The sequence below is a fragment of the Drosophila biarmipes genome, chromosome 3R, assembly GCF_025231255.1.
Source record: "Drosophila biarmipes strain raj3 chromosome 3R, RU_DBia_V1.1, whole genome shotgun sequence".
NCBI classification, from domain to species: domain Eukaryota; kingdom Metazoa; phylum Arthropoda; class Insecta; order Diptera; family Drosophilidae; genus Drosophila; species Drosophila biarmipes.
The window spans coordinates 15,443,201-15,462,671 of NC_066616.1; the positions used below are offsets into that span (position 1 = coordinate 15,443,201).

At 41.5% G+C, this 19,471-nt stretch overlaps 3 protein-coding genes across 5 annotated transcripts; 2 read left to right on the forward strand and 1 right to left on the reverse strand.

Moving 5' to 3' along the window:
- The first annotated feature begins 3,336 nt into the window (after nt 1-3,336).
- LOC108032129 (maternal effect protein oskar) lies at nt 3,337-6,929 on the forward strand. The gene is made up of 4 exons (XM_017105962.3): nt 3,337-3,925; nt 4,278-4,695; nt 4,974-5,759; nt 5,814-6,929. Exons 1-4 carry the CDS (start codon nt 3,373-3,375, stop codon nt 5,914-5,916), a joined length of 1,860 nt encoding a protein of 619 aa, XP_016961451.1. The 5' UTR covers nt 3,337-3,372; the 3' UTR covers nt 5,917-6,929.
- A 211-nt stretch (nt 6,930-7,140) lies between these two features.
- Nucleotides 7,141-11,554, forward strand: LOC108031745 (succinate--CoA ligase [ADP-forming] subunit beta, mitochondrial). 2 transcript variants are annotated; one of them, XM_050889466.1, is made up of 9 exons: nt 7,141-7,206; nt 7,271-7,345; nt 8,200-8,303; nt 9,046-9,198; nt 9,259-9,421; nt 9,479-9,746; nt 9,977-10,401; nt 10,462-10,631; nt 11,221-11,554. In XM_050889466.1, the coding sequence occupies exons 2-9, from the start codon at nt 7,277-7,279 to the stop codon at nt 11,387-11,389; spliced, it is 1,521 nt and encodes a 506-aa protein (XP_050745423.1). In that variant the 5' UTR covers nt 7,141-7,206; nt 7,271-7,276; the 3' UTR covers nt 11,390-11,554. The 2 variants fall into 2 exon arrangements, with proteins under 2 accessions (XP_050745423.1, XP_043949334.1); XM_044093399.2 differs by having other exon boundaries at nt 7,200-7,345.
- Nucleotides 11,485-19,409, reverse strand: LOC108031744 (beta-catenin-like protein 1). 2 transcript variants are annotated; one of them, XM_044093390.2, is made up of 5 exons: nt 19,359-19,409; nt 13,507-13,527; nt 12,008-13,450; nt 11,755-11,950; nt 11,485-11,699 (listed from the first exon to the last, which is right to left on the reverse strand). In XM_044093390.2, exons 1-5 carry the CDS (start codon nt 19,365-19,367, stop codon nt 11,614-11,616), a joined length of 1,755 nt encoding a protein of 584 aa, XP_043949325.1. In that variant the 5' UTR covers nt 19,368-19,409; the 3' UTR covers nt 11,485-11,613. The 2 variants fall into 2 exon arrangements, with proteins under 2 accessions (XP_043949325.1, XP_050745422.1); XM_050889465.1 differs by lacking the exon at nt 19,359-19,409 and adding an exon at nt 19,187-19,352 and having other exon boundaries at nt 13,507-13,633.
- Between the last annotated feature and the right edge of the window lie 62 nt (nt 19,410-19,471).

Here is a 19,471-nt window from a genome sequence, read left to right on the forward strand (position 1 = left end):
TTCTAATCTATTATACATTTTTCCAAACGACATTGTTTTACACGGTATCTTTCTGCCGATTAAATGAAGTTCTCCTGTTTGAGTGACTTTGAGCGAGAGAATAAGGGAAAACCGGTTTTCACCGAGAGAGTAAATGAGAGGAGAGCGAGAAAAGTGTAATTGCGTTTGATTGTTAATGCGTTTTCACTGCAGCTGCAATGGGCAGATGCATGTGAGTGTGTTGGTGAGAAGGCGAGTGCGAAACAAAATCAAACAAAAAGTAATTGTGTTTACATTGCACTCTCTCACTTTTGACTTTGTCATAACAATTGTTTTTGTTTTTGACTTTGCTCCAACATCACGTAGGTTAACATCACGTAAAAACGTAAGCGTTACAAATATTACTTTTAAACATTTCAAGCAAATAAAAAAAAGACCCTTTATAGGATGTAAAATAAAATTAAAAATATTTATTAAGAATATTACCAGTTCTAAAAGATCTAAAAATGCATTTTTTTAACATATTGTATTACTATGTGTAGTTTCAAAAAAAATATATATACCTTCTTGCTCGGATTTATTGTTCTTTAAGATAAGCAGCAACACCCACTGTATTACTATGTGTAGTTTCTAAAAAAATAAAAATATCTTTTTGCACGTATTTATTGTTCTTTAAGATATACAGCAACACCAACTGAGAGCCTTCAGTCAAGACGTCTAGGAATTACCATATCGTGTGGGCATAATGAGGACTCACGGGGTTCGAAAACCGGAATCGGAAGCAGTCTTACGGTCTGCAACACCTAGCCTTGATTAATTGCCAACCGGCCACACACTCAGCCACATGCCTCGCCGTTTATCTCGAGTGTTTTGCCGTTTTACAATCTGTTGACCAACTTGTAACCGGTCATCAGAAAGGAGGCCTACACTAGTAAAAAATGCACACAAAACCCAGAATTTAAAATGATTTTTTTTATAAATAATGTATCTAAGCTTGTGATTTAAAACATAAATCAAGGAAAAGTTTCAAAAATATAAGTTATAGCTTGTAGTTTCATTAATATTTTTCGCATCTGTACAAAAGGGCTCTAAGACCCAGTATTTAAACAGATTATATTTCTAAATAATGTATCTATCAAGGATTGTGATTTAGTTTACACCTTTAAAAGATACATTAAAAAGAAGGCTCCAAAACCAAGAATATGAACTGATTATATCTAAGTTTTTGATTTACTTCATTCCTTTTACACATTATTTAAGAAGAGATTCTAACAGAATTTAGTAAATGTCGTATTTTCCCCCTCTGTATTCCTCGTCCACGCAATTACAGAAGGGCTCTAATTACGTGTGTTTGAATTGCGGCGCCCTGATTAGGCCCTTTTGCAGGCCAATCGATGACTGCATCGGGCCAGACCCTGGAAACGGATAAGGATAATTAAGGGAAACTAGTGATGCAGCCGCCGATACGAGATCGGGTTGCAATGCGGTGAGCTTCTGGTTAATCGACTGTTCTGCAATCTCTGAATTCCAGTTCAACATTCCTGAGATTTTCCGCCCGTCAGCAGATTAACAGGTGTCTCCGCCCCCAAGTGAGGCAATGGCTAAATTGTTCGCATAAATTGATTACAATAATTTGCCTATCCCCCAACTTTGGCCGCCCTCTGCGAAACAACCTCGCTGCTGGTAAGTGTTCTGAACTATACTATAATTTATGCAGAAATGCAGTCGAACCCAATGAAAAGTGTCGCTCACAAATCTAGGCGGTAAATTGCTTTTGCGATTTCAAATGCACTCCCACTGCTTTGAGGCACAAGTTGTCAATCAAAAGAGGTCTTCAACCAGGCAAAAAAAGTTAGGATGCCGGTGAATATCAATGATACCATAGTACTTATAAGGAGGGGAATATATGACAGAAACCATTACAATTTCATGTGTTATAAGGCCTATAACCCAAAGTACCTCTGTAAATTGAAAATATTTCTTACTACGAAATGTTGTTAAGTGTGGTATAGAATGGTTTCTGACAGCTGAGTACCCACTGTACTCCTAAGCTGGGTGTAGAGAGAAAAATGAGTTGTTCTGTGCGAATGTTTGTGGAAAGCCTGGAATGCAAATTACTATTATTACCGCACAATTGTTCTGAGCTGTGAGCGCACTCAAATACATGTATGAAACACCACCCGAAAGGGAAAACTGAATGGCACAAAAATCTGGCTGATTCACCCCACTCTAACTTATTGGCCTTACACTTCCAGCAAGCAGAAAATGTGGAGTGGAGGCGTTTTATCAATTGGACCACATGTTCTGCCCAGTCTTCCCAATTTGTATTGCTCGTCACGTCTCTGCAGCTTCCTCTGTAATTAAGGAGGGCTGGGGAACACTGTACAGTCCAGCGTCTATAACTTGCAACTTCCGTGAATTGTAGATTTCTAACAGCGGAACTTGGAATGCTTACACACTATACCAAGAAAACCTTTAAGATCAAAGTTATAAAAAAATATTATAAATATTTTCGGAAACTCTTTAAGTAATGGTACCAATTACCTAGGCTGCACTGTATAAAGTGTCGAGAATCAAGAGGTCATAAGCCTCCTTCCGATTGTCTGTCCTTCTTCCGGGGCGCCAGAGTCAGCCCCTGAGTCATCCATCAATGGCTGGACTCGGAGTAACCCTCCGAAGAAGTTCCTCCACTAGCCATCTCGGGGCTTCAGGTGCACTGGCTGGGTAATCATCTTGGGGAGTTGCTGTGAGCCAGCTCCATTTGCCGATTAGCAGACCCACCGCACGTGGCAAGGCTCGGCGGCACCATTTGAGTTATTGTGGAATTTTTATTATTTCGTAATTGCTTATCAAGCACTGCAGACCAACTGGCATGCTGTTTTCTAATCTGGACCGAGAGAAAGGCCATTAAAAGCCGAGTGTCCAGCTGGAACGCAGTGCAAACTGCTTTCAGTAATGGTCGTCAAATGGTTCTGCAGGTGGTAATTCAGTTTAATTGGTTTTACTGGCTCGCTAACCCGCTTTGAATAGGCACACCTTGATGGGAAAGAGGAGAGATCTTAATGTATATATAAATTGTATATATAATTGTTTGAATAATCGAAGAATATGATGTTCCAAAGCTGGGATTTTTGGGATACTGACATAAGATCATGAAATAAAATGTTAAAGGAACATTGTGCACATATATATTCTGTTATATCTTCCGCAGAGTGACCCACCCTAACTATACCATCTCTATGATGTAACCTCTACCAACTGGTACCCGTTACCTCCTTTCCACCCGCTCTTTCTTCTTCCAGTGCGAGTGGACTCGTAACTCTCCACGTCGAGATGAATGGAAAGACAGTGGGGGACGCAAAAAGATTGGATGGTCTCACTTTCGTTCGAGCGATGGCCGCAGTTGGAAGTGAATTCCCAAGCGAACCGATCAGTTGTAGGAACACCAACACTCCCGCCAAACCCGATCGCCTGAGGTCAGTGAAAAAACGTGTGACCACGTGCTTGCAGCAGTTGCGCGAAAAACTCCCGGCAGCCGGATCCTTTCGCAAGAGCTCCACCGGCCGTTTCTACCAGGTCTTCGTCAGGGCCGACTTTTCCGCCTTTGGGGAGAGGTTTCGGAAGATCTTTAAGTCGGCGCGAAAAACCGAATCGCCGGAGTTGTGGAAAGTGCCTCTGGCCCATGACGTCACTGGGCCGAGCAGCCAGCACTTGCAGATCGTAGCCAGACTCTTCTCATCAACTCTGATTTCCACCAAGGAGATCTCGTACAGCAACCACAGATATAGCTGCAGGAGCGGGAAAAGCGAGAGCTACAGCAGCAACATGACCATTATCGAGAGCAACTATATAGCGGTGCGCGAGGAGCACCCCGATATCGATAAGGAGATTCGCGCCATATTGCTGAGCCACGCCCAGAATGGAATCACGATATCGAGCATCAAGAGTGAGTAGCCTTCCATTTTGTGGCCTCAATTTAAAGCCTAATTTCGAGGAATAATATTGCCCAAGAGTTTCGATCAAAAAGAAAGTTCAAACCATCCGCCTTTTATTATAACATCTATATAAAATTAACGATAAACCATCCCTAAAACCCTAAAAAATATGATTAAATGATAAAACACGTGTTTTAAAGAGGTAATGAACAGTTTTTTACTAGAATTCCGTAAGATAAAAATTACAAAACCATTACAGTTAAAACTCCTAGTTTACTGTTTTTCTTAAACGTATTTATTTTATAATTTTATACTTATTATCTACATACTGCCATAAACAGTGATATAACTCTATTATATCAGGTGAATATCGGAAACAGACGGGCAACCCCTTTCCACTGCACGACAACATCACGGACTTCCTGCTGACCATTCCCAACGTGACCGCCGAGTGCAGCGAGTCGGGCAAGCGGATCTTCAACCTGAAGCCCAGCCTGAAGAACCGCCACCTGCTCGAAATGGTGCTCAACCAGAAGCAGCGCTCCAGCGACTGCAGCAGCGGAGCTCCCTCCGTGGAGGACCAGCCACGTGCCCCACCACGCTACTGGAAGAATCCCTACAAGCGGCGGGCCCTCTCCCAGCTGGACAACAACCTGAACACCGTGCCCAAGCTCACGGCTGACCAGACCAAGGCGGTCGACACCAGGGCGGCTCCGCTGCAGCAACTGGCCAAGGAGGCAGCGGAGTCGAACTGGTGCTACCAGGATAATTGGAATCACCTGTGAGTAAAGACATATGTTTTGCAAAGATAATATTATTCAATTTTATTTTAGGGTTTAGAAATATTAATAAATTATTTCCCTGAAATATAAATTTAAATTTACCAAAGATATAATATTACAATCATTATTTTTAAAATGAAAATAAGACGTTTTTAATTGTCTTTGTAAAATTTTAGCTAGCCATCTATTAAGATTATGCAAAATGAGTAAAATATTCCGACACATTTTTTTAGATAATATATTTTATTAATGCAACATATTTTACGCCAATCGTCAGGAACAACATTTACCAGCGATCCAGCGTAAGCGAGCCGCAGATACAGCTGCCGGTGCCCATCAACATCTACAGCGATGCCCCCGAGGAACCGAACCAGATGAATGTTCCCCAGCACCACCCACTCTGCCATAACCGCAACCAGAATCCGAGCCAGAACCAGCAGGCCAAACAGGACGCAAACCAGCACCTGGGAATCTTTGTGCAGCCGTTCAGCGACATGAACGTGCTGAAGAGACGCCAAGAGATGACGCCCACGCCCACGACCCTATCGAGTGGCACCTACAACGATTCGATGCTGACGATCAACTCGGACTACGACGCCTACCTGCTGGACTTTCCGCTGATGGGCGACGACTTCATGCTCTATCTCGCCCGCATGGAGCTCAAGTGCCGGTTCAGGCGCCACGAGCGAGTCCTGCAGTCGGGCCTCTGCGTGTCCGGACAGACGATCAACGGGGCCCGGATGCGGCTGAAGAAGTTCCATCTGCCCGAGGGCACCCAGATCATAGTCAACATAGGGTCGGTGGACATATTGAGGGGAAGGCCCCTGGTCCAGATCGAACACGACTTTCGACTGCTGATCAAGGAGATGCACAGCCAGCGATTCGTGCCCATCCTCACGAACCTGGCGCCGCTGGCCAACTACTGCCACGACAAGGAGCTGTGCGACAAGGTCAACCGATTCAACAAGTTCATCCGGAGCGAGGGCAGACACCTCAAGGTGGTGGACATACACTCCTGTCTGATCAACGAGAGGGGCGTCGTGCGATTCGATTGTTTCCAGCAGTGAGTTTGTTTAATTATCCCATTGTTATGATGATTTCAAGTCTATTTCCACAGCTCGCCACGCCAGGTCACCGGTTCCAGGGAGCCCTACCTGTTCTGGAACAAAATCGGGCGACAGCGCGTGCTGCAAATCATCGAATCGAGTCTGGAGTACTAAGTAGGGCTTATCATACCCCCAGATATACCATATAGACTGGGCTGGCACCGGAACTAACCAGGATGATTTTACGACTTACGCTGATGTTCGCTCGCTGTTTTTACGGATCTCGCTTAGTTTTAATATGTTTTATGTGTCCTTGTTGATATGTTTATGTTCGTGCCCTTGTCTTAGTCCCTAATTGTATAGATTTGTGTGTTTTGTGTTCTGTGTTAGATTTTAACTTCTTTGTTTTCAACTGTGTGTGATTGTTTGGCACACCCCCCTTGATTTTCTGCCCACTTTTTGCTGCTGTCCCAAAAGCTGTGTGGAAAATCGAAGTCGAAACAATTGCAAGCAGTTGAAAACTTTCCTCCTAACTTTTCCGCCCTGCCCAAAACCATTTTCCCTTTAAATCTACATTCCAATTCGGATTGCAAGGCAAAATGGGATTTAAATGCAAATCATTGCAAATGTTATAAACTGTTTTTTGTTCTACATTTTCTGTGGGCCAAAATGCTTCATGCTCTTGTATGGAAACCAGCCACTCCCCCTAAACCAGAGGGGCGTAGTGGGCGTGGTCTACATACATTTGAGCCATGCTGGATTTTGGCCGTAATGAAAATGCACTTGCTTCACTTGGAAAATTCGCCTGCACAAAATCAACGCCGCGGCTGATTTATTATTAATGTGCTCAGGCAAATTCAAGTGAAGCACTTGCGCGATTTTCGTCTTCCTGTTTCCGTTGAAAAAAGTTTATAAAAAGCTTACACTCTGCTGCAGACACGCCACCGGAAGTGCGCACTAAGCGTCTGTTTGTAGCACAGTGTAGAATTTCCGAGTAAATTACAAAATGCTGCCCTACTCTAAACTCCTCTAGATAGCTATCTACTATTTATAAACTTATTTATTGTATTGAATGTATGTTAATTGTATGTTTTGATGGTGATCATGTTTTTTTTGTCCTATAACAAGATGCAATGTAAAATCCAAAAAAAAAAGAAAAAATAATAAAACAAGGGAAAAAGTAAAAATGGCTTGGATGCTTTAGAGGTAGTTATGATGGAAATAAGAGATTTAATCAAGCTAAACCTTTTTTAAGAACTACAATCTTCGAATTATTTATAAATTTAAATTCCAGAACAACTTTGAAAGTTCCCGCCACATGGGTTCGAACCACTGCTAAGTTAACCGGAGTATCGAACCCAGAGTTGACTTTGCCGCATTTTTTTTAGACATTTCGATTGTAAGTCCAGTGCTATCGAAGTTTGACCACCTCCATCAGCAGGCGACGGCATAAAAGTCTAAAAAGTAAGCAGCTTTACGTCAAAATTCGCCTCCAACTCATTAGTGGTACGTTTTTATTCGATTCCAGAACAAAATGGCTTCATTCTTGGCACGAACGGGCGGTCCCCTAATCGAAACCGTCAGGCCAGCGGCCGTCAAAAAGGTGAGTTTGCCAATTAAGGGTCGCACTTTTCTGAGAAATGCAAAAATCCATCGCTTTACATAATAAGGCGAAAAGAGAGAGGTGCTCTCTCTCCACCTCTATCCCCGTCCCCTTCTCACATGGGAAATACGTTGGCGGTGATCGTTTATCGTCCAAAACAGTGCTATTCCAGTGCTAATTTAAATTCCCTTTGATTTTTTAAGTAAATAATTCCCAAGAGAGAGAGAGAGCTTAGGGGGCTGTATGTTTTGGCTCCAAAGAGAGTCACGATCGCCCGAAGACACCTGACTTTTTGTTGTTGTGTCAGTGTGACGCAACTGCGGTTTTCCTTGGTGTGTGTGTGTGTGTGGACCTTGAAAGCCTTATTTATTCCATTTAATTTACTTTTTATCAATGGGCGGATAACAACTGTTGCTTTATCATTAGTGGCTGGCGTCGCCGGGCCCTCTAATTAAATTCCTAATCTGCGAATTAGTTTTGGTTATCACGGCAACACGCCGTTAGCCGGCCAGACCTGCTCTTAACCCAGATTCGCCCCTTGCTCTTTTTGTTTATGTTTTTCGGATGAATCAGCGAACCAGTTTTCTTAAAAGTACGTTTTTGCTTGGCAATGACCTCGTGACTGGAATCAAGGTTTCATTTATTAGATAGTCGAATCATAATATATTAAAAAAGATAAATTTTTAAACAATTTGGAGGTAAAAGTATAAATTTTGATTAGACTATTTTTTTAATTTTGAGCTTAAATTTTGTCTATTTCACAAATAAGTTGGCCCAAAAAATCTTTATTTATTTTCACCTTCTTCGGATACCATTTCGGCTAATAATAACTATTTATTTTCCTTGTTTTTCAGATCCTCGGCCTGGCCCCCATCGCCGTTCAGCAGCTTAGGAACCTGAATGTCCAGGAGCACGTCTCCTACAGTCTCCTGAACGAGAGCAAGATCCCCACACCTCGGTGAGTAAGTCAAAACCGACCGGAATTATCAATCGACCCACAATCAGGCGCAAAGTGGCCGTCCAAAGTTCAACGAAAGTGCCGCGTTGTCGTTGCGTTGACGGCTTCTTCGGTTTATTTTCGCTTCGGACTTTGTCTGAACTTAATATTTGCATTAATTAGCTGGGGTAAACAAACCATAGAAACGCAGCCACCGATTATAAGGGCGATAACAAGTTCTATACTACACTTTGATCAGCATAGAGTGACAAGGGTCAGTGACGTGGGTTTTGATAAGATGATGAAGTGCGAATGTAATCTAGAGTAATTTAAAAAAAACTTAAATCAATAAGCTAAATTATAAAAATAATATTACTTAATAAGTAACTCTTTAAGTTGTACTTTGATTGTATTTTAAATATAAACCCCAAAACCATTTGATTTCTGATGTATAATAATTATCCTAGAAAAACTAAATTAACTGAACTTTTCAATATATGTTTATCTAGACAAAAAATAATTTAAACGAATTTAATGTATAACAACCAACACAAGATCATGCGATTATTTATTTCTAAAGGTAGGCTTTTCATCTCTCAAATGACCGAATAACCTTGCACCGAAAGCCCAGCCTTCGTGGCTTGCAATTCTGACGTCCGCTGATAAGCGAACTCACGTGTTTTGTTCTTATCAACAAATATGTATTGGGGAAAAGAGCTGCCAAAAATGTTTTACCCTACTAAATGACTCACTTCTTTTGCAGTTTCGCTGTTGCCAAGAACGGCAAGGAGGCCAACGACATTGCCACCAAGCTGAAGACAGATAACCTGGTGCTGAAGGCTCAGGTCCTGGCCGGCGGTCGCGGCAAGGGAACCTTTAAGAATGGTCTTAAGGGCGGAGTGCGCGTGGTCTACGAGTGAGTTGTTGTTTATGATTAATCATTCTGCGAAAATATTTCATCATTATTATTCTGCAGCCCCCAGACCGCCGAGGAGATCTCCTCCAAGATGATCAATCAGCTGCTGGTCACCAAGCAAACCGGAGCAGCTGGTCGCATCTGCAACAAGGTCATGGTTGCCGAGAGGAAGTTCCCCCGCCGTGAGTTCTACTTCGCCGTGATGATGGAGCGTGCCTTCAACGTAAGTCAAACAATAATTTAATCTTATTAAATTACTAAAAAACGATTGAATTTCCAGGGTCCCGTCCTGATCGCCTCCAAGGAGGGTGGCGTTGATATCGAGGAGGTGGCTGCCAGCAGTCCCGAATCCATTCTGTACGAGCCCATCGATATAGGCACTGGTCTGACCAGCGAGCAGGCCCAAAAGATCATCAAGAAAGTTGGCCTGGGCGGTGAGGGCGAGGACACACACGTCCAGATGTTGTTGAACCTGTACGATCTGTTTGTCAAGAAGGATGCTCTCTTGGTTGAGATCAACCCCTACGCCGAGGATGCCATGTCTGGCTGTAAGTTTGGCTATCTCGCTTCTATAAAGTGTCTAGTTGTGCTCTATTTCTAATGTATCATTCCATTTCTCCTAACATCTTAACCCATTTGTGAATGTCATTATGCTGGATTTCATGTTGTCTGTCCAGGCTGTAAGTATTTATCACCTACTAACAAGCTCTGATTCATTATATTTTAATAAAAATATACTTAATCCTGATTTTTAATTACTTAACATGCTTTTCCCTAGACTTTGCATTGGACGCCAAGCTGCGTTTCGACGACAACGCCGAGTTCCGGCAGAAGGAGCTCTTCGCGCTGCGTGACTGGACCCAGGAGGATCCCAAGGAGGTCGAGGCTGCCAAATACAATCTGAACTACATTGCCCTGGACGGCACCATCGGCTGCATGGTGAACGGCGCTGGTCTGGCCATGGCCACCATGGACATCATCAAGTTGTACGGCGGCGAACCCGCCAATTTCCTGGATGTGGGTGGTGGCGCCACTGCCGAGGCCGTGAAGGCCGCCTTCAAGATCATCACCTCCGACCCGAAGGTGCTGTGCATTCTGGTCAACATCTTCGGTGGCATCATGCGTTGCGATGTCATCGCCGAGGGTATCATTTCCGCCACCAAGGACCTGAACCTCAACATGCCCGTGGTTGTGCGTCTTCAGGTGAGTGCTAAGGAATCTTTTTTAATCATTGTTTGTCTTATAAAATCATTTGTTTTGCAGGGCACCAAAGTCGAGGAGGCCCGCGAGCTGATCCGGACATCTGGACTGAAGATTCTGGCTCGCAACGATCTGGACAAGGCTGCCGATCTGGCCGTCCACTTGGCGCAGATCGTCAAGCTGGCCCGCGAAATGAAGATGGACGTCAACTTCGAGATTCCCGATGCCCAAAAGTAGATAGCTCCATCAGTTACCGGCTAAGTCAACCCTCATAAGCACACGCAGACACAAATGATGGAAGTCGACAAGAAAAGTAGAACCAAACCCTAACATTACTCTAGCCACACAAAAACTACTCAATGAAACTATGCCATCGGTTCGTAGTTAGAGCATTATGTATTCGTAACGATCGGTCGAACAATTGATGAATTAATTTTGCAAAAATGTTAAGTTTAAAGCTGTTGAGAGTCCTAAGGATATGTCATAGATAATTCGAATAATCCAGCAAGTTGAGTGTGTTCCCTTTGCACCTAAACAATTTCTATATTGTATTTAAAATAGTCAACACTAATTGCACGTGAATAATAGAAAAGTGGAACAGAAAATACGTTTTAATTGTGATTTTTGCAAAAATTCATTTAATTTTTATTTATTGATTTGCGACACTGCTTCAAAAGCAGTTCCATCTTGTGTATTATGCTATTTAGTTTGCTTTAAATTAAAACACCAAACAATCTTAAACCGGACCTGCTTTTTAGTTTAGTTTAATATTAATTTAATTTTTAAGATGGTTTCTAACTCATTTTAACCACTGCACCTCAGGGGAAAGGGCGACTGTAAGAAAGATGATAAGAAGTCGGAGAAGAAAGATGATAAAAAATCGGGCAAGAAGGATGACAAGAAGGCCGATTGCACGAAGAAGGAGGAAAAGAAAAAGGAGAAGAAAGACATCTGCCCCAAGAGAGAGTCCTCTGACAAGGGCAAAAAATAAAGATATGTTTGGGAGGGATCTGCCCGAATTTTTTAAGTTACACCAACCACCAGAAGGAAGCCATTGTTGAAATTCCAAAGACAAAACACGCCACATGAGTTTTATAGTTCTGATTTTATCGCCTTAAATTTCAGAAGTACATTTCTGACCAACTTCCTCATCGTATTTTTTAAAAAGTTTTAATTTTGTAATATTTCTGTTTTGTTTATTGTGTGTTGATAGCATTAGAAACGATCGACTAGAGATAGTATGTGGGTCTGCTCCTGTTCCCGCCAGTCAGTGTCGCCGTCGCCCAAGTTGCCGGCGTATTCTAAGCAGGGAGTTGCGTTTAATATTTGGTTATAGCATATGACACTAGCAATTACCTCTCATGATGCTGCGAATGGTCTTCATGGAGGCTCCGCGCAAGTTGAGGATCTGCAGAACGCGCTGCTTGACAGTGTCGCCGGTGGCACTGACCTCCAGCAGGATGTAGTCGATGCGCTGCAGCGTGAACAGCCCGCCGGTCAGCCGCTTAATGTAGTTGTTCTCCGCCTCCTCGTCCTCGTCAATGCTGGGATCCTGTGTAATAATGCTGGTTAATAATGTAAATTAAATAAATATAGATTCCCCTCTTGCCTTGGCCTGCTGATCGATCTCCTTGTCGATGGCCTCCACCTTGGCCAGATACTTGAGGTGCAGCTCCAGCAGGCGGTCCACCTTCTCGTGATCGTTCTCCGTGAACTTGGCCAGCATTCGCTGGCGGTGAGTGCCCTTGCAGTTGCGCAGCATCGAGGCAATCACGGAGGTCACATGCTCCTCGTGCTCGTCGGCGGAGATCAGTCGCTGCTTGTTGCGTTTGGGGGTTTTCATGAAGAGCGGAAAGATGGTGCGCAGACCGAGGATCTCGACGAACTTGTTGCAATTGTCTCTGCCATCCTGGCCGGCCATGGCGTGGTCCAGAACCTTGAGGGAGCCGTTCCTCGACATTTTCTTCTCGCGCAGCATAAGGTTCATCAGCTGGAGACCCTCGCCGCTAAGAAATCGATCCCTATTCTCGCGGGCCATCAAAGCGGAGCAGAGGCAATTGAACAGGTTCTGCATGTACTCCTGCTCCTCGTTGCTGGCGGGATCGTGTCGCTTGTAGACAGCCAGCTGCTGGAGAAGCACATCCACTCCGTCTAGGGAGCCCAGCAGCAATCGGTTGTCGTTCTCGGTTTGTATGAGGATGGAGAGTATCTCGCTGCAGTACAGTTTGTTGGGATCGAAGGGCGACTTGCCGCGCAGGCGCTTCAGCAGCCAGGCGAGCAGTCCCTGCTCGGCAGCCTCTTTGACGAATTCCGCATCGATTTCGGTGAGGTTCTCCACAATGGCCAGGGTGTTATGCACGCCATCGGCTTCCTCCTTGACCTGCTCGTTCAGTCGCTCCAGATTCTGGACGAGAAGGGCGCAGATTTGCTCTTTCCGCAGGGCTTCTATCAGGGATTCGGCACCCTCTTGACTTTCGCCCAGAATGTCCACATCTGTAACCTCCTGCAGCAGATCCACTACAGCCACTGCGATATCGGTGTTCTGATGGGCCAGCAGTTCCAGCAAGCTGTGCAGGCCGTGGAGCTCCACGAGCAGGGGATACAGATCGGGTACCGTGGCCACGCCCTTCAGCTCCTGGATGACCGTGTGCAGCTCCACCTCCGAGTCCATGAACTTCTCGGGACTGTCGGCGAACTTGATGCGCATCTCCTGGTTCTTCAGGTTGCGCTTCTCGAACACCAGGATCAGTTTCTTGAGGCTCTGCTCGTCCAGCACATCGCCATCGGCCTCCTCGTTCTCCACATACTTGAGGATGTTCAGGCGCTCCTCCTCGGTGAGTTCCGGGTCGAATTCGAAGGCGGACGTGCCGGTGGCAGCGGAGGATCCTCCAGAGGCACCAGCTTGCTTGGAATAGTGTGCCGACTCCTTGGCTTCGGCGATGCGCCGCATGCGTTTGGTTTTCTCATCGCCACCGCCCCGTTTTCCGTGCGCGGCCTCCAAATTGAAGTCGTCGTCCTCGTCCTCGTGCGGACGCTTTGGCGTCTGTTCCGGCTACAGGTGGGCAAGGCTTAGATGTGGTTATGTCTCGGAAATCCGCTAATATTCACCTTAAACGCCAGCAGTTCGCCGATGTCCATTTTTTTTTTTTTTTTTTATTTTTTTAAATATTAAGTTACTTCCTTCCGTGAAGAGGGAAGAATTATTTGGCCGCCCCGTTGGAACGGGTTAACGCCACTGCCAATGTATGAAATTAAATTTCAAGAAAAACAAAATTTAATGGACAGCTATGTAAATATCGTGCAGTAGTTTCTGGTGATGTTATGATGACAATGAACGATGAGCGATGACGATGAACGATAAGCGATGAAAATGTTATCAATATGTGTGAGAAATTTTAATTTTGAGATTTTGTGAGTTGGTATAAGCGTGGATGGTGTTATAGTGTGTTAAATGAGCAGTGTGGAGTGTGTTGTATTAGATATTAATATTAGCAGCTCGAATGAAACTGGTAATCGATGTCCAATTTTCAATTGGTTCATTTCCAAGTAAACGATAGATATCGTTATATTTAAGTAGTGTTGGATAATTTTGTCTTGTTGGTGTATATTTTGAGCAATTTAACAAAATATGCGAAATGTCTTCATTAACGTTACACGAATCGCATAGGGCGTTATCGTAGACTTTCATTTTGGAAAGTGTGTATTTGTCAAAAGCATGTCCGCTTAAGATTCTGTTTAGAGTCTTCGTTTCTATACGGTTGAATAGGTGTTCTTTGTTTTTAAACCAAGGCTTGGAAGTGGTATATGGTGAGAGGAGAGAGTAACCCTTGTTACGCTCTAATGAGAACAGACTGTATTCACGCTCCCAGTCTTGTTTTATTTGCGCGAACATATGATTGATTGCGTCCTTAAGGGTCCATCTGACGGGTGCGAAAGAGCCGTTAATTTTAGCATTTTTAGCCGCTGTATCTGCGAGATCGTTTTCCCAAATATTGGAATGGCTTGGAATGTGGTGAAATTCTATGGATAGCAGGGTTGGGTTGTTTATGACTTTTTTCAGAATGCATTGAGAGATGCAGTTTTTGGAGTTCGTGTTCTTTATTGTCTGGATGGCACCAAGACTGTCAGTTAAAATTGCTATTTTGGAGAACTTTTTTGAAATACCGAAGTCAATGGCTTTTTCTAGGGCTGTGAGTTCAGCAGTCAGCGACGATAGTTTTTTGTCGGTGTAGAAACTTTTTATCGAATTGGAATTTAAGTGGACAAAGGCACCTCCTGTAAAATTTTCCGACACAGAACCATCCGTGAAGATGATTTCCATATTTTTTGAGGTTAAACTTCTTATTTTTTCTTTAAATAAAGAGAGAATTATAGTCTCGTTTGCCATTTTTTTATTTGTACAAGTACCTTTAAAGAAATTTGTGTCAACTGAAATCTTGCGTGTGGACAGAGAGTAAGGACAAATAGGAGCAATACTATCCAGGATATTTTTAAATTCAGCATAAATTCTACTGTAACTAGTATTTTTGGCTACAAAGGAGTTTGACAGAAGCGACGCAGATGGTAGTCCATGAGCGAACGTTTTGGCCAACTCCTTCGCTGTAGCGAATTTAATCCTATAAGCTGGAGGAAGTTCAGCTGCAAGATTATAAATAATATTAATTGGAGTCGATTTAATAAGTCCTAAGGCCTTTCTAAGGTGGAAATTAGCATGCTTATTTATATTGTTTTGTACTGATTTTGATATGTTTGAAAAAGAGGAGCAGGCGTATTCATATCTAGTTCTAATAAATGCTTTATAAAAGAGTAGTGACTTGCTTGGATGTACTCCGAAGCGGCAACCACTGAGCATTTGAATAAACATATTCGTTTGATTCGATTTAGAGATCGTTTTATTTACATGCTGAACAGACGAGTTGTTTGAACTTATGACTCTACCTAAATAATTTATACTATTTACATTTTTTAAAATAATATTATTGCACAAGATACTTAAAGGTTTTTTTCTTAGATTAAAATGAATGGTGGCTGATTTGTCTGGATTAAAAGTAAGATTATTAATATTGCACAGTTCCATAAACCTATTTACTTTTTGTTCTAATTTCTCTTCAGCCATCGAAAAGACTTTGTCATAACAGACTAGAAAGAAGTCGTCAGCGTACTGGAACAGAATACTGTCATGGTCATTACTTAAGCTGTGAAGCTCAGCTGTATATAAATTAAAGAGGATTGGACTCAGACAACTACCTTGACTAACTCCTTTGTTTACAGTTATCTCTGCAGTACCCATAGTGAGAACTCTTTTACTAAGGAAGTTTATAATGAAATAAATATGATTGTGGTCGAAACCCAAACTAACTAATTTGCTACCCAGAATAGGGATATTGACGGCATCAAAGGCTTTACTTAAGTCTAAAACCGCTGCGGTAACGTGGAAACCACGAGCTTTTAGGTTGGCTATGTTATTTATTACATCGTTGATGCATTGGGCAGTAGAATGGTTTTTTCTGAACGCATAGGATCTTGGTGGCAGAATTTTATTTTTATTAATGTACTCTTCCATCCGCAATTTAATCAAACCTTCTAAGCACTTAAAAGTCACACTTAGAAGGCAGATAGGTCTGTTGTTGGTAATAATTGAAGAGTCTAGATTTTTTTTGGGAACAGGTATAACCCTTATTTTCCGCCACTGATCTGGAATAAACCCATTGTCTAAAGTAATGTTTAGCAGGGATACCAGTTTTTCTATTTGACTTAAGGGTAGAGATAGAAGCATTCTGTATGAAATGTTGTCAAGACCCTTAGCCGAGTCTGGGTTACGAGAGTTAAGGAAGTCAAGAAGTTCACGCGCTGAGAAATTAGAGTTGGTATATCTATAAAGCAGATCAGGAGAAAAAGATACGTCAGGACACATCGCAGTGTTGGGAGCTGTGGCTATTTGATTGAGAAAATCTCTATGTTCTGAGTCAGATATTGCACTGTTTGACGGTTTAATTTGTTTAAAAAGTTTAAGATTTTTGATTTTGTTCCACATATCTTTCAGAGAAGAGGGGTTAGAAATGTCTTCTGCTAGCTTATTGAGGTTTTCTTTTCTCATTTTATAATAATAGTTGTTAAGTTTTTTATTACTGTTAATATAGGCAATAGCATCAGATTGTAGTTTGGATTTAAAATATTTTTGTCTGCACGCGTTTCTTAATCTAAACAATTTTTCACATACCTCGTCCCAATACTTTTTTGGAACATATCTATTGTTTGTATTTATTTTAATTGAATTATTACAGTGTATTGTTTGGGATAAGTTGGAAATGCTATCTAACGTTGTAATTTGAATTTTGGAAAAGTCTTTGATTATTTTATTATGGTTAAATTTAATAATATTAGTCGAAGCAGAAATTTGGTCTATTTCAATTAAGATTGGGAAATGATTGCTATTTGATATTTTAGAATTTATTGAGGACCAGTTAGAACAAAGATTGCTACTATTAATGAAAGTGAGATCGAGTGTTGAAGTATAGGATGGGTTATGGGAGTAAGTTGGAGAGCCGTTGTTAAGGCAAAAGAAACCGGAGTGTAAGAGGGAATTTTCTAAAATACCGCCTCTGACATCTTGAGTATTATTACCCCAAATGCTGGATTTGGCATTGAAGTCACCACCTATGACAGTTAGACCACTCGATTGAGCAGCAATAGTAAATAGATCATCGCAGCCTTGTTGAAAAGAATTAATGTCTGTGCTGGGAGCAGCATAGACACTGAAAATATTAATATTATTTCTTAGGTTAATTGTACGGATACCAATGACTTCTAAGCTAATATCACAGTTGATTTGTTTAAAGCGTATGTGTTTTTTTAAGTAAATTCCAACGCCTCCATAACCATCGTTACGCGGCTTACATACAAAATTATAATTTGCCAAGCTACACATGGAATTATTGGAAATCCATATCTCTGATAAAATTGCTATGTCTATGTTATTGTTTACTAAGAATAATTCTAGTAATTGTTTGTTATTATTAGCAGTTAAGCTCTGAATATTATACTGTAGGATTTTTATTGTCATTTAAATAATATAACTTTATGTTTTATTTTCAAATGAAAACAGATAGACAAATGAAAGAGAAAAGAAAAACGAATAAATAAAAAACAATTAATTTAACAGAAAAAAAAAAAAAAAAAAAAAAAAAAAATCAGAAAAATAAGTAAATAGATAAATAAATAAATAAAAAAGTTATTATTCAAAATTAAACAAGTTGATTAATTTTGAACAAATCAATTTTTGAGTTTGTAAGTGCTATTCTGTTTCTTAAATTCTCTAAAAAGTTTCTTGATTCAGGTACTAAATTGGTTGTTTCGTTGACTAGAAATGAGGATATTTCAGAAGCTAATTGATTTAAGCTATTCTCCGCAGCTTCAAGAGCTGGATTGTCTAAAAAAGGTTGACTAGAGGGTGAGGAACTAGGTGGATTAGAATGAATGAGAGAAAACTTTTCGTTTGGAGTGTACTCATGTTCATAAAGAGCAGCTTTCCAGCTGATCATAGTGTCGCGTGAATTTTTATCTTCGTTTTTCTTGTTAAGAGAGTTCTTAACAACCTTATTAAAAGGGTTTTGTGCAAATATTTGTTGGGTAGCTATTTTGGTATTATTTTGTAACACTGGATTGGCAGATTTTCTTTGCCATGTTGGCTGGGGGAAGTGGGTTAAGTCGTTGGTGTCGACTTCATCTAAAATTTGGAAGAGAGAGGGGTACCTAATCTTCGTTTCATTTCGTGATAAATTCTCAATAGTCATACATTTCTGGATAGCGTACGCTCTCTTACGAGCAGGGCACTCAAGAGAGGTGGCTGGGTGATTTTGTTTGCAGTTGGCACAAACGAGTTGATTACATTGTTGTTCTCTTGAATGCGAAAGAGAACATTTACTGCATTTTTGTTCAGTTTGTTTACAATGCTGAGCAAAGTGATTAAATCTAAAACAACGAAAACATTGACTAAAAGGAACATATGGACTAACATTAATTTTGGTGTACAGGAAGACAATCTCGTTGGGAATTTGAGTACCTTTAAAAAGAATCTTAACCCTAGGAGTGTTAATAAAAATATCTTTATTGTCTCGGTCCTTAGTCTTCACACGAATTATTTCTTGAATAGGTACTGGAGAAGAAATGTACTCCTTAAGTTCAGAGTCGGAAAATTTTGTCGGAATATTAAAAATAATACCCATTTTAAAAATGAAATGCTTAAGAATTTTAGGTTCGTAACCATTACTTTTAAGATTTGAGGACAGGATGCTATTAGCTGCCGTTGCTGACTTGCACTCAGCCTTGCAGCGCCCATAACCAATCTTATTTACTGAAATTATATCTTTAATATTTAATTTTAGCAGGACAGCATTTAGTTCAAGAGGATTTATAGGAACTCTTCTAGGTCGGTTTTCGCCATTGGTTTCACCAATTTTGTCTATGTAGACCACAAAGGGTCCCTTGTGAGCGCTGCTGTACGAGTATCCGTTGTTTTCCAAATTTCCACTTTCTCTCTTCTCTTCTTTGCTAGCAGGATCCGTTATAGCTTTACCACTTACTTGGCTGGTTGGACTCGGATGACTTACAGGGTCAATGACTTCTTTCATCACAACTTCTTCGCTTTCCGATTCTACTAAATTGTTATCCGTAGGTTTTTTCTTTTTATTTAAGGGCGATAATTTCGGCCTTTTAACGTTGCTCAGCTCCGAATAAGGGTTTTTACCCTTGGCCTCGGAGGAGGCCATTTTTCTTGGAGTAACTTTACCCGTAATTGATTGTTTATTTAACCAATAACAACAGACAAATATTTATAAAAGGTATTAAACGTATATATTACGTTATATTTTTGTTTTGAAAAAAAACAGAATAAGTAAAAATCGGTATCACACACTGCTCAAACACCTCCGTTGCATGCAACAGTCAGCACGCGAAAGATGGATGTCCATTTTTGCGGGCTTAAAAAACAATTAGAGCTGGCACAAGAAACGTTGGCCATGCGATACTATCGAGGTTGGCATGGACATAAAAGGCACTAACGCGTGAAACAGCG

Excerpts from the sequence above, each read along its gene's own strand:
- LOC108032129 (XM_017105962.3), top strand. The coding sequence starts at position 3,373 with ATGGCCGCAGTTGGAAGTGAATTCCCAAGCGAACCGATCAGTTGTAGG. Across the intron at positions 4,696-4,973 it reads CAGGATAATTGGAATCACCT|GAACAACATTTACCAGCGAT; the intron begins GTGAGTAAAGAC and ends GCCAATCGTCAG. Across the intron at positions 5,760-5,813 it reads CGATTCGATTGTTTCCAGCA|CTCGCCACGCCAGGTCACCG; the intron begins GTGAGTTTGTTT and ends CTATTTCCACAG.
- LOC108031745 (XM_050889466.1), top strand. The coding sequence starts at position 7,277 with ATGGCTTCATTCTTGGCACGAACGGGCGGTCCCCTAATCGAAACCGTC. Across the intron at positions 8,304-9,045 it reads AGCAAGATCCCCACACCTCG|TTTCGCTGTTGCCAAGAACG; the intron begins GTGAGTAAGTCA and ends CTTCTTTTGCAG. Across the intron at positions 10,632-11,220 it reads GAGATTCCCGATGCCCAAAA|GGGAAAGGGCGACTGTAAGA; the intron begins GTAGATAGCTCC and ends ACTGCACCTCAG.
- LOC108031744 (XM_044093390.2), bottom strand. Across the intron at positions 11,951-12,007 it reads AGATCGATCAGCAGGCCAAG|GATCCCAGCATTGACGAGGA; the intron begins GCAAGAGGGGAA and ends ATTATTACACAG. Across the intron at positions 11,700-11,754 it reads CATTCGCAGCATCATGAGAG|AATACGCCGGCAACTTGGGC; the intron begins GTAATTGCTAGT and ends CTCCCTGCTTAG.